The following is a 17,121-nucleotide window of genomic DNA, read 5'->3' on the forward strand; positions in this document are numbered from 1 at the left end:
TAATTGGTTGAATTGTATGCTAATGTACCAGGTGCAAAAATTATTGTACATGATGAAATGCGAGACTGTAACATCTCATGACATGCACCTATAAAATAAGCAATTGTCCATTATTCTTGGATTGACAACACCAATTTCCATTCTGATCATTTTACTGAATTACTGAATCCGTGTATCTGTTCATCCGAAATCGCTCAATAAATCGGATCAAATTTCTTCTCTTGCATGTTTGTGTTTCTACCGTTTATCTCTCTCTCTCTCTCTCTCTCTCTCTCTCTCTCTCTCTCTCTCAATGCTCTTGGTAAAAACTGATTGTGAATTTGATGTGTATTTCACGTACATTTAGATTTTTCTGAACGAACGTTTAAAAATCCGATCAAGGTCGATAAGATCGTCATTCTTAGTCATTTTAACCGAAGCAAATGGCGGGGAACTTTCAAAACACCACAGTACAGATGTTTCTATATATCATCGCAACGAAGCGAGTTAATCAGCTATTTTTAACTTGATTCTCCACCAGAATATGTTCTGTACAGCTGTCTCTGTATTCAAAGGAGCCACATCGTTTGAAGTCTTCCGCGGACCTAATGTTCATTAATGTCGCTGAGAGTCGGTCATTTCTTCTCAGTGGCAAATTTTCAGACTACATCATTTAAGATTCCATTTTCACGACTGCATTTTTTTTTTCAATATATCGCTTTTATTGTATCTGATAAAACTTAAAGTACACAATTATCATCAAATGCTCAAATGATATGTCTCGTATATTTTCATTTTAATTGCATATCAACTTGACACTATAAATTACTGAGTATAATGTATAAATAGCTGCCATTTGAAATGAAAATAGGCTTTCAGTTTAAAGGTTACACTAACCATGGAATAAATACATTTAATGTGGATTGTGATAGCCGTATTCATATAGACACAAAAGCAGTACAATTTGAGAATTTTATCAAATAAATGATGTTGAGTTTAACGCTACTGGTAATTAAGCTTATATTTTACAAATGGAAATGCGTTTAAAAGACAATAAAGACTAGCCAGATATCGTCGAAAGATATTGTTTAATACTGTTACATTGACAGGCAAAATTTTATTTTTTGTAATGTCTGGACGCATGATAATTTAGGTTAACTATGATAGTACCGTCTTCACCATATGATGACGTATTGTCACATTGTTCAATTACGGGATTGTTCGACTCTAACTTGATAACGGAAGGGCGTCTAAAACAAGCTAAATGTCGTGTCGCGAAAAGACCTTGTTGACGGTGCTGTTTCATCAATAGCACCGTAGGTTTGGTTTACTCAAAAGACTATTTAACTTTGAGTGATGTAATTTTTCCCACCAAAATGGTAGTGCAACATTTTACCGATTTTTATGATTTTTTCTGTATTTGTTTTGATAATTTTGGAGCAAATGTACATCACATTTCAATGGCTACACTTTTTTCTCAAAATTTTGGCAAAAATCTGAAAAAAATGACTGGGGTATATTTTGTAAAAGCAACAGAAATTGTCTTTTGTGCTCAAAGGGTTAACGCCAACAATTCAACAATTTGACACTCTATGTTTCCCGTAACTTGTAAGAACTGGTTTTATCAAAACTAATTCTAATGGATAATGAGAATTTCAATATGACACCACGTGTATAAGACCATTTAATATTACGCCTATAAGTATTTATTTATCTTCATATTGAAAAATGTTCTTCATTTATTGTTTTATTGTAAACCCATATTTCTAAAACAAAAATGAGCATAATTGTGGCTTTTTGAAAATATTATATGCAACATATCTGATATAACTGTTCCATTTCCAACTTTTCGTAAATTCAATAAATAAAGTAAATTTCATCTGTTATCGCGATTGCAGTTGACATAGGACAAACTATGCAAATATGCTAAACTTGAAAAAGTTCGACATATCAGAAGCCAGCTTACTCAATAATATTGCAGATATATGAATTCTGGTTATTGCTTTTGTGACCATGATAATGTAAATGATAAATCTTCTTTAGGCCATTTTAATGTTCCAAGACAATTCAAGAAATTGACCTTTTTTAAGCTAACAATTCTCAAGTTGTTAATAAGCTCAAACCCCCCTTAAATTATATATTTTCGGAAAGCCTTGATATAGGGGAACATTTTACTTAACATAGTGTCACCATTGTTTACATAACTATCACGTGACAGGTAATTTGCATAACCTTTAAAAAATCGGTTTTCCCAATGTTTTGTTTCAATGCTTTGAGATATGTGGCTAAAATTTGTGTGAGTGCAAGCTGTTCTAAGGATCTTTCAAAATGTGTCTCAGATTTTTTTAAAACCTTCTTAAACAATTTTATGCCAGAAAAACTTCCAGAGCGGTGAATTTAACCCTGGTTGATTTCTTTAAAATTGTGCTGAAAAAAAACTAAGCAAGATATAAAAAATCTGAGACACACTTTGAAAGAGCGTTGTGATAGCTTGCATTCCAGCAAGTTTGAGTGAGATATTTTGAAGTATTGAGACAAAACATAGGGAAAACAGATATTTGAAAGGTTATGCAAATTAGCTGTCACGCGATGATTATGTAAATAATGGTGACCCTATGGTTATCAAAATGTTCCCCTATACTTAGGCTTCTAGAAAATGTATAATTTACAGGGGTTCTGAGCTTATTAACCACCAGAGAATTGTTAGATTAAAAACGGTCAATTTCTTGTCTTGGAACCTTAAGAAAATTATTTGTTTGCCTTCCTTGGATTTTTGAAAAACCATCAGCCAACCAGGGAAAAAACAAGCACATGGAAAAAACACAATGTATTAACATAAGCTCAATTTATTTTATTTGGTTTCCTTTGAAAAATAATATATTTGATTTATAATAATGTTAACATTGTGTTTGTTTTCTTAAGTTTCTGTGAAAACTTACCGGCAAGTGTACGGCAAACAAAGAATTTTATTTAAAGCGCCTTACTAAATATCTGTCGGCTTTGTTAGTGTTGTGTCAAGTTTTGTAGTGTCCTGAAATTTTTAGACATCAACATATCTATATTTATGTAAATGTCCAATGCACGCCCATAGAGTAATGACGTCACTGCGGAAACCACATATGATCTTCTTTCGATAACAACGTTTGTTGCTAATTATTCTTGTATGAATGATATATTTGATCATGCTTAAATCTAGTAACTGAAAATGTTCATAAACTCTATCTCATAGTCGTAGCGGAATTTTCTCTTTGATTTGTTACTTTTCTTTCATATTCTGAAACAAAAGAAATATTAGCGTTCTCGCCTTTGCCTGGTACATAAGGTTTATTTTTGTATCATAATAAAGCCAACTGTCCTTAGTTGACATATGCACTGGATGACCTACATAACAATAACATGTACATAAATAGCATGGCCTATAAAATTTTGGATTTTAAATATTCTGATAACGGTTACATTTGGTTATATATTCATATGTCTATGAATTTACATACTATCAATCTGTTCTTTTAATATGTTTTGTTTAATTGAAATATTACGTATATCACGAGCTCGAACTGAATATTATCCATCAAAAGTTCAAATTGCCGAGAACGGAACAGGTGATGCTGATAGTCGCTCATCGTCGAAAATCGACAGTTAAGTTATGACTGGGTAAAACAATATGTGAGTTGGTATTTCTTTCATCCATGACGAACATATTTTAACAAGAGAATATTTATGAAATCACTTGTAAATTAATGGAGATGTAGTTTTGATACTTGACCGGTTTTGCAACCTTGTCAACTCTGACATAGGCCCTATTAGTCTTTACAGGAATGAAATGCATATTTTTATCAATGTAAGTTGAGAGAATTTTCCCACATTATCCAGACGTTTCTATCCTTGCTGATCCATAGATGGACTTTGCCTTTCATTTTGGGAATATTTTCCACAATGAGATTCTGAACAGGAGCTGTAGCCGAAATACAACCAATATGGTTTTTGAGATTCGCGTAAATCTCCTTTGAAATGACGCAGTGTCATTTTTCAGATTCTTCTCTAAAGGAACACCTACAAATAGCTCGTCTAATTTTCTTTCCGAATTCAACTATCTTTTTCTGTGTCAGGTTAAAACAGACTGACAGAAGAACCAGTCCGAGCACTATAAATACGGTAATGACCACAAAACCGATTGTGCGAGATTTGGAGGAGAAATCTTGACTGACCGACATATCGCCAAAACCAATCGTTGTAATTGTTATTACACAAAAATACACAGAGTCAAAGTACGACCAGCCTTCAAAGGCACTGAACAGTCTAGCGCCCCCTAGCACATAAACCAACAGAGTAATCCCTACAACTGCTGGATGAACCTCTAATTCTTTATCCTGTTTTTCTTCCGGTACTTTTTCCTCTTTATTGGTCTGTATCCCAATACTTCTCCTTTCCTCGATATAAATTTGACACGCTGTCGGAGACTTAGTCTCATCGGAACTCCTTCGGGACACCGGGACGTTTTCCCTGTCATTGGAATGTTGACAAATGGAAAATGCAACCGGTGGCACCGTGAAATCTTCGTCTACTGCTTGAACTTGTTCTTGGGATAGGAGTTTTATATGTTGTCTTTTCCAGCCCGAACGCCTACGTTCTGCTTCGACGGCATTAATCACTGTCTCTTTTAATTTTGTGATTGGCAGAGTCTGATGATGACATCCACTTTCCATGCTGTCTTTTGATATGGCAGCAGACTTTACCACCAATTTATCGACATTATTATCCGAGTTTGTAGCCTTTAATTCGCTTGGTTTTCGGTAGTGTTTGGATTTTTCATCTTTTTTACACTTCAGTATATGCATTTTGTCTTCTGTTGGAACAGGGTTAACTCCATCCTCAACGTCTTCGTCCCCAAAGTCTCCTTCGTCGATAGTGCCTCCATCATCATCATCAGCGTCACCACAACCGTCATCGTCACCATCATGATTGGCACAACCGTCATCGTCAGAATTGGCATCGCCGTCATCGTCACCATTGGCATCGCTGCGAATGCTACGTCCACCATCATCGTTCGCAATCACTTCTGTTTCTGTTGCAACAGAAACAACAACTGATGTCTGGTCATCTTCATGGTTGCCACCCGGTTTTAAATCTCTCTGCTGATGACGTGGTCGGTCGATGCCAGTTTCCATGAGGACCCAGTTCGTGTATTCATGACGACCGTGATCAGTAGCGCCACCTGGGCAATAGCCTGTGTCGACATTGCCGCAATATATCCGTCTGACGAGTTCTTTGCGAGTCTTTGAAATGCATTTTGAAGACATAGTAACAACAAGTCGGAAGGGCACTGCCAGCACGTCTCCAGCATAGGAAAGAAAGAGCAAATTAAGAGGTATTCCAACAATAGCATACAATATGCAGACACTTCTGCCGGCCACCGTCACTGGAGCCAAGTAGCCGTAACCTGGAAACAAGCGAATATGAGGAGGCTGGTCAACCATTGTAGCAAAGGAAGGGGGAATGCTGACATGCAGATCGAGTGTCTAAATCTTATGCTCATGAACTAAATCTTATCCTCGTGAGTTATCATCATGAACGATATAGGGATAACTCGGACAAGGACAATTTCTGTAATATATATATATATATATATATATATATATATATATATATATATATATATATATATATATATATATATATATATATATATATATATATATAATATTATATTATAGAATGTGATATAACACATTTTATTATATTACATAACATTTTATCATATCATATCACATTATATTATATCATATCAAATTATATTATATCATATCACATTATATTATATCATATCACATTATATTATATCATATCACATTATATTATATCATATCACATTATATTATATCATATCACATTATATTAAAATATTAGATTACACGTGAGGTTCATAGACTACTTTTTTCACAAGGATAAACCAGTTTGCATCCCCTCTACAAATTTGTTTCGTATAGTCAGCAACGCTGGCTACGTAAGCCCACTAAACGAAACCAATAAATTCCCTTCATCATTTTACTGGCCTTTTCCCAACGTGATACATCTGACTTTTGTTCTTTGCATGCTTCGTGTCATTCCATACGCCTGTAATACACATCGTAGGAATACTGGTACCACCATTATTTGTCCAGGGACGTTATGCAAATGATCGGATTGAAGACGAACTATGTTTTCATCCAGGGGCATTTTGTAAATTTATCGGCAAAGTATTTAAAAATCACCTACATAGAAACGAGTATTGGCAAAGTATTAAAAATCACCTACATAGAAACCAGCTCTCTATTATAAAAACTACGGTTTTTACATTCTAATTTTGAACTGGAATCAACGCACAGCATCACAACGTAGTAATGATAAAATATAATTTCGATGCAAGGTTGAGCACACGAAGTTCTGGTCTATAAAACAGTGGACCGGTTGTACGATTATTTTTATACCCCGTTATATTTTAATTTTTATCACTGAATATTAATGATTCCAGTTCATGAATTTCGAATAATATAAGTCGATGGTCCGAACACAGTAACAATCGAGCTGTGTGTTAATATCTCACACAATAAATACTTTCATCAATGGGCAATTCGCTAGCCATGCCTGATGACGTACTATCGATGGAATATTGGCTGGCCATGCCCGATGACGTACTGTCGTTGTGGAATAAGGTGTTTGGAATAGTAGGATTATTTGTACGATTGAGTTTTTGCTGTCGAAAAAATTACTGAAAATATCAATCTACTGAAAAATGCTCTACAAAGAATTAAACCAAACTAGTTGCATTTACCGGTTTTACCGCAAGGCACGATTCGAAGGGCGTTGGTTTGAAAATAACAGCTACTAACAGTGACAACCCCTTTCAATAAGGAGGAATAAAATCGATACATAACCAGAGATTATGTTAGCTCAATCAATGGATGAAACTGACTGACATCGTATGAAAAATCGATCTCTCTAATTAAACGTCAGGAAACTGATGTCACTGTGTGTTTACTATGAATTTCGAGTGATATCAAAGATATTGAACAAATCTAAATTTGATTCCAGTGGTAGCTGTATAATTGTGGACGATGAAAACTTGGCAACAAACATTACTTTATTAGCGGAACGTCATTTTTTTTACTTTATTGATCTGTCTCAATATCATGGCAGATAATCTCACAGGACTTTGTCTATAGGACTTGTAATGGACTTCCATCTGCAGTGTGAAATCTCGCTGATGTAGAGAATAGGAAAATTTAGGCTCTTGATTGTTGTGAAACCCAGCCTTAATGATGTGCTTCACTGGGAACTGGACGTGCTCCAGTTATATACAATCATGTCATGCTTATATCAAAGGAATATATGCATTCTTTGAAAATGAATGATAGGACAATAATAATCCAACAATAAACTATCCAACAAAATGACCACCTATACACTGCAGATGCATTAACATTGTTATCAATGTATTAATTAATAACTTGCACTGTCACCTTTCATAACTGTTTAATACTGATGAAATCCGATTAGTCGTAAAAATCGAAGGGCAGTATATATTCGACCACCACAAAGTAAAAATAAACCCAACTTTTTCACATGTGTTTACTTAGTATCTATGAGACATGTATTGTGTGTCGATTAACGTTCAATTCTAGACTTTCGAACATTTTGCAAACTGTGTAACGGAACAAATTTACGAGTAACATATTGAAATCAATTCATTGTTGATTCGAGGTTTACAGCAGTTGCTATATTTGGTAAATCTATTTATAGGCCACACAAAATGTTTTATTCCGTGCAATATGCTTCCTCATTCAGGTCGACAAATGCGTTCGAGTGAATTCATTAAAATGACAAAAACTGGTGTACATCAGCATAAAATTTAAAGGTACACGTACTTGGTTTATAGCTGTGGTGCAGGTCACTTAGTCTAACCGGTAACTGGTTGAACTTTAAATAATGACTCACGCTACCTACATACAGAGGTATTATCTATGCCTCCAACAATGCATGCTGGGAAACTTTTTTTAATGTTCAAAGTAAGGGACAATTAAGTTTCTTGTTGGGAGTCGGTCAACTAGACTAAATTGAAAAGTAGCTGATCCACCATGGATAAGCTAAAAACAGGGCATTCTTGATAGCAGCTTTTAAACACGGGGAGAATGAACTAACACCCCCAACTACCCCACAGAGACTGAACTAACACCCCCAACTACCCCACAGAGACTGAACTAACACCCCCAACTACCCAACAGAGTCTGAACTAACACCCCAACTACCCAACATCCACTTGCAGTATTCTCTGACACCTTCTTGGACGAATTTTTTTAATTTCTAAAAAGAGTATCTTTTCTTGTATTGAGACCTGGCCTTCGTGATGTACTTTTTGGGAACACAAGTGCTCCAGTTATTTATAATCATCTCTTACTAATAGCAGAACGATTTCCATATGCAATAAATTAAAAATAAACTAATAGAACGCCATCATGATTTTGCTCTGTATTTGGTACAAGTTAGACACAATTATCGCTCGGAGCACAAATTTCTCTGGAAGAAGACGAGTTAGAGACACATTGTTGTGAATGGATTAAAATACTACCAACGATAAATGATAAGAATTGTACTGTTACACCTTTATGACAAGCACTGTGACCATTCTTAAAGCTGCTTTCATAAACATTCAAATATATATTCAAGGTAATTTTAGCATATAATAACGATTTTCTTGACACTTTAATGAGTTTATGATTAAAATAGTGCCAATGTTCATACATTTCAGTGTAGAGTATTCCTCTCCACTATCTATGGTTTCAGATACAAACATGGAAATGTTAAATGATGAAAGTGTTCAAAAAATCATCATTCGGTGATTCTAATAAGTTGTTCTAGGGGTGTTAATGAAAAGACGTACGCATGTCATGAGCTTTACTCATAAACCTGATACGGTCTGTCAGTTTTAGAACTAATAACTCAACGGTGTAGGATTATTTTACACATGTTGCTAAAGAGATACTATCTAAAGATTGGAAATGTGTAGATGTATCAGTGAAAGTAAAGGTGTACATAGTCAATTCATACATCCTCTGCTTTATCTTCACCAATGAAGGCTCTGTACCTTGTACCTCACTTTCTTTGAATATCTGTGAACAACTGAACAATTGACAACAGTAGTTGGCATAGTGAAAAAAAGACCTTGAACATCAGAAACCATGACTCGACAACGACTGTAACGCCCGAATATATAAATTAATATGTCATTAAAATATAATGCAGCAACAGAAATAAACTATAAAGCCTTGGTTTTTTGTTTTTATGACGGATATATCACTAGGTCACCTGAATACATACATACATTCATACATACATACATACATACATACATACATACATACATACATACATACATACATACATACATACATACATACACACACACACACACACACACATACATACATACATACATACATACATACATACATACATACATACATACATACATACATACATACATACGTACATATATATATATATATATATATATATATATATATATATATATATATGTGTGTGTGTGTGTGTGTGTGTGTGTGTGCGTGTGTGTGTGCGCGCGCGCGTATGTGTGTGTGTGTGTGTGTGTGTGTGTGTGTGTGTGTGTGTGTTTAGTAAGAAAAAAGTGAAACAAGGTATTGACCTTAAGATTGCCAAACGTCGGGTGCAAAAGGTGGAATTCTGCCAATTTTCCAAAATATGGTATTTGTTATTGTTGGTACTGTTCCAAAGCATGGCACCCAAAAATTCACTCAAAAGTCATTCAGAGAATTAATTGTGAGACATGGTGGAATTGTTCGAAAGTCACTTCCCAGTGGAAAGCAAAAGGGACGATCAAGAAAAACATACCATGTATTGGTAAATAAATCTTCTTTCACTTTCAAGAACATGCCTGCTGCATTAAAAGTTGCCATGCGTAGGAAACATATCATATTAGACGCATCTTTCATTTTTGAAAGTATCAATGGGAACTTGCGACTGCCTTTTACACGATATTTATTTGATATTACTTCAATGGCTAAGGGAACACCTTCAGTCCAGGTATCCTCATATGACCAACATTTTAGACGAACAAAGATAATGTTATCTGTCATTAGAGATCGCAGGAAGAAATTGTCTAAGAAAGAAGTTTGCAGGAAGGGAAGGTTTTCTCAAAAAGATTCAAAAGTTTAAACGTGTACCCCGTAATCCAGCACAGTACTTTGCATTTAGGAAGAGAGCAGAAATTATGAAAAGACAAAAAATAAGTCCACATTTTGTTGGGCACGACAGCTTTTTAAGAAAGTGTTCAAAGATTGGAAAAACCTCTCTGCAGAGGAGAAATTGAAATACAAAGAAATATGGTTGTCGGAAAAAAAGTCGGTAGAATAAATGAAGGAATTACCATTAAATGCCCCCCAAGAGTCAGTTATTATCCCTGTGTACAAAAAAAATTATGCAGTGACACTTTTTCAAATCTAGTGCCCTGGTAAGGTAGTGTAAATTTTACTTGTTGGTTTCCCCAGTACAATTACTTTGTTTTCCACATACAAAGCAATGCAATCCTATTAGTTTACAACAAATGGTGTACAGTGGTTCAGAAAGTAAGCACCTACATGCTCAGACATATGTAAAATTACTTGGTGATAGAAATAGACTTTGCTTTTTTAAGTTAGTATTCGGTTTTGTATGTGTATGTACACGTATATGCACATATATACATTTGAGAACATGCTTATTGGCAATGGAACAGTTCTCTCATGGCTTGCAACTATTCTCCTACAGTTTTATACATTACAAAGTTAAACAAATACTCGCATAGCTACTTCCTTTTTTCGAACTCTATCTGACTCTCATGGTCTACTGGAAAATTGATATACATCTATCTGTCAATGGTCAATGTCATGATGGTTTATATTGTTGCGATACCGCACAAAACTACCAAGCGAATTTTTTGAAAAATGATGATTTTTGCAATTTGAAAGTTGTAACAAAACATTGTGTGTTTACTGTATGTTGTCAAGTTACACAAAATATGTTTGTTAGTTGCAATCCACCAACTCGACGCAATTTAGCAATTTTTGTTTTCAATTTTTTAAACTAACTCAGCATAACATTCTGAAGATTCAACTTCATCTCTTTGATCTATCATTGTCCCGATAGATATCAGGTAGCTTTTGTAATTTTCTAGGTTAGAAGTATATACAACTGGGCTGTTGTTGTACTTTTGTTGAACTATAAAATGTGATTGTCTTTGCTGTAGCCAATCAAAAATTACAAAATTTGGCAAATTGATATATACATATTCACATACAGAAACATGGTCTAGGCATGAGTAACTGGATATACCTTGAAGCACACCAGCAGTGTACTCTTTACAGTCAAATGTGAATTGTACCTACAAGAAAAAGTTTATTTTCCTTGATTTCAATAAAAGTAAGATGAGTTTGTCACACTTTGTGACGTAATATTTTTTCTGTTTTGGCTACACACCAAGAAATGCAAAAATGCATTGATTTATAAGTAAAACTCTTTTGAAGGGACAGGTTGTATGGGATCTGTTTGCTTGCAGGAACTTATGCACATTTAATTTTTTTTACAAAAGTGAGGTCTGCACTAACGTATAGCTAGCACTGTTACTCTTTAACTTTTCTTAGATCATGTTAGAACTTTCAAAATGATTTTCCATGCTATCTTGGTTTTTGTTAATGCAATTTTAATTTTGTACACAGTACTACATTAATTTCTACATTTGAAATATTTAGCTGTAGACAGTGTCATAATATGGTTTTATGTGAATTTACATTCATTCATGTGCAACTTTATAGATAAATTTTACAACAGTACTCACCTGAATAAGAAATTTCATCATTATTTGGGTATCTAAGCAAATCCTTGCAATATAGTGAATTATAACTGGACAAGTATAGGTTTAATGTCCATACAATATTTATTCCTTCATGGTCAGAATTTGTCATTTCTTACTTATCTCAGTTTTTATTTTGTATTGCTATGTCCCTTTCAACTTATGTCAAGTAGAGTCTATTTTGTTTTGCCCTTTATTATTACTTATCTCAGGTATTGTCTGTATTTCCAAGATACTGTGCTCTACTTAACTCAGGTCAGTCTGTTTTTATCCAGTATGAACTATCTCAGGTATTGTCTGCATTTCCAGTATTTGCTACTTAACGCAGGTATTGTCTGTGATCTCCAACATTTGCTACGCAACTCAGGTAAACTCTTATTGAATTTGTCCGTTTTTATTTATCTCAGGTATTTTTTGAATCTCCACATTCACTCAGTACCTTGGTGAAATCTTCAATTGCGTAGTTTGCAGCTGTTTTAGCCACTGTTTCTGGCCACTGCATTGAGCTATCAAAGATTTCCACCTTCTTCATCAACATGAGTCACAAATAGTTATTTTCTACATAAACACAATGGAGCTATATCGGCCATTAGATCGCTTGTAATAATATATCAACATGCAACCATATTTATATCTCAGGTACTGTATGATTTTATTTAAACCCAGGTAATGCAATAAATGTTTTTTTTAAAGTTTGAATCAAACAAGTGTTTGTGTGTTTCACAAAAATGAGTGAGTGTGGTGTTTGGGAGATTTCTAGGACAAACTCTGCAGATTAACAAAGCTGGCTCCTTTGTCAACTGCGCTTGTCTCAGAATATTACAATAGGTGCATACATTTCCAAAATAATTTTTATTTGTGAATTTTAACATAGAGGATCTATAATTGGAACTACCATGCAAGACTAATTTCAATTCTGATTTGCTAATTTGATATACATGCACACAATGGGATGGTGTACCTGTGGTCTTAGTTACCCCTACAAACACTCTCTAATTTGTATGTTCAAAGTCAAGTAGAGAGGTTAAAAATAAGAAAATAACTGAAGCTACTTGGCATAAAGTAGTACCGGCCAAGCTATTGGTATCTGAAGTTGTTGACTACGCGTTATGTAATGTCTGATTATATCTGATATAACTACTTTAGATTGCATATTATCAGTGCAGAAAGAGCCCAAAAAAAATGCACTGTTTTTTAGATGCAAGCGTCCCCTAATGAGATACTGTGACCTGTACCCAAGGTTAAAAAGTATCATGTACAAATATTACTTACATATAAAAATACGACATCAATAATTGTTGTCTCTTCACTACTGAATATTCGTTTGTATCTGAATTTTTGATTCGAAACTTAGTTGTTGTATTTTTTGAACATTATTCTAAAAACAGTCACGATCAACTTTAAAGTGAACGTTAATAAGGCTGCTCATGTCAACAGTGCATTTTACATTTATGTGCGACATCTCATTCAAATACACATCGGTGGTAATATTTATTCACCTAGGTCAGAGCACGGTCATGCCAAGGTATCGTCGTAAATAGGATACAATATGCTGGTCATTACATAAACCGCAAAGGCTGATATTTTATCCACATGAATATATCCACTAACAACACAAAACATACAGAGAAAGAGGCGCGACAAATATGAACAACAGTCATAGAAGCGACCCGGTTCTACTGTCCAGGATTCAAGGCTGCTGGTGAATAAATATTACCACCGATGTGTACGTACACATCGTGATTCTAGCAAACAGAAATATGTTGATATACAAATATTAGTTATATCTCAGTTTTAGCAACCACATACCTAATTGAATCTTCTATGTTTTCTTGGAGAATGAATGATAAGCTTTGTTCTTCCATACACATGTATTTTACATATATGCCATTGGTCACTCGAATATACACGTGTTGTGAGAATAAACGAAATCTGTTCGTTTTGACCAAGATACCGAGGTTATCTTCAAAGATCAAAATCTTAAACTTGATCCATGTACTTTTTAACAAAAATGTGACGAGATATTTCATTTGGAGAAGAACACCGAGAGAGTGAAAACCAAGAATACCAGTGTTAAATCCAACCGAATTGCTATATGCATGTATCAAAATAATTGTGTTGGGATATTACCGTCACGTTAACATTGTTAAATATTTGATTATCTGGGATAAGTTGTAGGTTTCTCAACATCTTTAGTTCTTACCTATGGTTGTAACCACAGAAACACAAAATAAAGTAGCTGACTGCCAATTCCACAAGTCTATTCCACTGGGTCCCTTGTCGACCTCGCGGAACACATTACGTGCCTCTTGTAACGCCTGTTTGACATGAGTGGTGAAATTTTCCCTGCTTTCAGCGCACTCTTGGTCCAGCCTAAAGGTCAAGTTCTCTACAATGATGTCCAGATTATTGTAATGTTCGTTAGTCTTGCCAAGTGTACCCTCCAGCTGGACGAAAATCAAAGCACCCACTGCGATATATGCTAGCAGAGCCAATGTCAAGGTAATACAGGTTCCTAGCTTGCTGATGAGCTTTGCATGACATCGACAACATCTCGAACATTCCCCGTCCATATCGTCTCCGTCCATTTTACTTTTGCTTGAAACAGCTGCAGACACTCCGACGATGATGGTAGACGGTCAGTTAATAGATACATACAACGTAATGGCAGACTTCAATGTTGGCAAAAAACGCGTAACCAAATTATGTATGACCTCTCCATAAATATTGCATGTGTGCAATTTGGCAGGTATCAATTGTCATGTAAAGTCAGAAAAAAAGTATTGCTGCGTTTCTATTAATTAATAACTCATATTTGTCAGGCTACTTATAAATAACATTTATGACAAGAGTACCTGGCTATATCGCTGATGATGACTTGCTCACCCCAATTCCCTGTAAACAGGTCCATAACTGTTATTGATAACAATGGATTTGGGCCAAACCATTGTTGTGACAGGCTTAAAAGTCACAAATGAACTCATCTTTTTGAGTGACATAACCACATAAAAAGACCAATTACAATTGTCTGAGAATTAAGTATGCTGAAATTATTGAAGAGAGTTGATTTTTACTGAAGAAAGAAAATTACTCTGTCGTAAACACCGGTTTTCCCCTGGAAATTGAATTTAGATTGATTGATTGTGATTCATGATTGTATTTTTAAAAGGGTCTATTTTATCAACGACAGATGGTGGATCGGCTTTATCACATGACCATGCTAAGCTAATCTAATTAACTATCGATTGTTACAGCTACGTGCTGTCAACTTACCAGAACACGGCAGATATTTAGAGAAAGCAAAAGGTATTGGAGACAATAAAGGTAGGATGTAACTTTTTGTCCGCAGATCGATTAATGACCGGGTAGATCGAAATTATTTCCAATTTTTTGGTTTACTGATATCGTCGTAGGTGTATCAGTCGTACGGTATGAAAGAAAATTATCGCGGCGGGGATGCTCGGCCAGACAACTTTTCAAAGTTACCTTCTTTAACATTTTGGTATTTTCCGTCTTGTCTTCTTGACAACAATTATCAGGTAACTCTAAAATGAGCCACAATATATATTTTGTCTGAACATGTTATCAACATTATGTTTCGCTTTGGAAAAAATTTGGGTCATCCCGGTTACTCCACAAACAGTCACGGTCAGGAGTGACCGTGGGGCCATAATGTTTTTGATCAGTCGATTACGAACAGACTTTTTAATTAAGCAGATTATAACTGTCAAAATCCTTATTAAATACCGTTAGTTGTTGTTAGACCTAGAACAAAGACTTGATATGGTGGTTGTTGGCAGACCTAGAACAAAGACTTGATACGGTAGTTGGTTATAAATTCCAATAAAACCGCACATATTATCCAGAATTCCGAAGGCAATGTTACTTTTAGGCACGGGTCACTTACACTTTGTAGAGTGGCCGTGTTTTGGGGAAACCACCGCTGACCTGGCTACGCGATATGGAAGTGATCTTTAATTGTGACAACATTCTGATAATGGGATATTCACACGTACTTCCATGCAGAACACGATTGGAACTATTTTGGGAAAATTGGATGAGAGTAATTATTAGGAAATGTAACGAAATCGAAATTTTTACAGCCGAAATTTTACAAAATGATAGAATAGTGTAAAATTTGAAATATTGTTCTCATCTAAAAAAACAACGAAACACAATGATTATTGCATACCTCTTTCATCGGATTCATTTTTATGAAAACATGTTGATTTTTGTGTAAATGTATCGAAGAAACGAGACAAAATGCTTAAAATTTCTCTAATTGACGACTTTTGAGTCAGGGTACTTTTGAAATGCCCCTGACTTTTTCGTGTATTTAAGGCTTCATAAACATTAAATTGAGTCAGGGCACATTTTAAATGACCCTGACTGACTTAACTGTAAAGCAATCAAAATTCTTCATTTTGGTCGAGGCAAAGTGACAAACTGAGATTAGTACTAGTATTTCAGTAATGAAGAAACCATAGACTAGCTCGCACATTTTCATTCAAATATAAATATTGTTCCTATGTTTTCAACAATATTGCATTAGATACTATCATGCGCTGATTCTTACCAATAACATTTCAACAGCATCATAAATTTTGAATAAAATTTTAAAGATGATAAGCAAATATGGGGTAATATTAGACAAATTTCTAAAATTCTTGAGAAATTGCGCCTATCCAATTATCCCAAATTAATTCCAATCGTGTTGCAGTGAAATTTACTGCGTACGCCTTATGGATATATTTGCTGTGACTCTTCAATTTAGCTAATACACCATATGTAACTATGGAATTACAATGTCATAAACTGAATAATTCAAGGGTAGTTTTGCATGTGTTGCAATTATAGGGAAAGGTGCTGCATAAATAGCTTGGCTACGCCAGGTTGTCGAGTTCACATACATCTGTTTCAGTCTTTCCGCCTCAAAAGACGAGAAATGAACTGTGTTACAGTGTTCGATAGTATATTGATAAATGAGTGTATAAATGATTAATGAAAATAAACTAATGTCCGAGGCAAGTGAACACTGCAGGACTGACAACTCTCTCAATCCATTTTCAGTAAAATTGATGGTCCGGCACCCGGTTATAAACACAGTAAGAAAAGAGATACAAAGTGCAGGAACAGCGACACATTTAATGCCACAACCCATGTGCAGGCCATGCAGGTCACGTGACAGACATTACAGAGTACCAAAAGGAGTCCTGAGAAGCCATTACGTCACTTACATG

At 35.0% G+C, this 17,121-nt stretch overlaps 1 protein-coding gene across 1 annotated transcript; it reads right to left on the minus strand.

Moving 5' to 3' along the window:
• Nucleotides 1–1,397: 1,397 nt before the first annotated feature.
• On the minus strand, nt 1,398–14,589 carry LOC139122479 (uncharacterized). The gene is made up of 2 exons (XM_070687876.1): nt 14,085–14,589; nt 1,398–5,419 (listed from the first exon to the last, which is right to left on the minus strand). Exons 1-2 carry the CDS (start codon nt 14,467–14,469, stop codon nt 4,002–4,004), a joined length of 1,803 nt encoding a protein of 600 aa, XP_070543977.1. The 5' UTR covers nt 14,470–14,589; the 3' UTR covers nt 1,398–4,001.
• Between the last annotated feature and the right edge of the window lie 2,532 nt (nt 14,590–17,121).

This window comes from Ptychodera flava, chromosome 22 (assembly GCF_041260155.1).
Source record: "Ptychodera flava strain L36383 chromosome 22, AS_Pfla_20210202, whole genome shotgun sequence".
Taxonomy (NCBI): domain Eukaryota; kingdom Metazoa; phylum Hemichordata; class Enteropneusta; family Ptychoderidae; genus Ptychodera; species Ptychodera flava.

What these genes read in the sequence shown, in the direction of transcription:
- LOC139122479 (XM_070687876.1), bottom strand. Translation starts at nt 14,469, where the DNA reads ATGGACGGAGACGATATGGACGGGGAATGTTCGAGATGTTGTCGATGT. An exon ending in TTCTGTGGTTACAACCATAG is followed by an intron (nt 5,420 to 14,084) that starts GTAAGAACTAAA and finishes GCTTGTTTCCAG; the next exon opens with GTTACGGCTACTTGGCTCCA.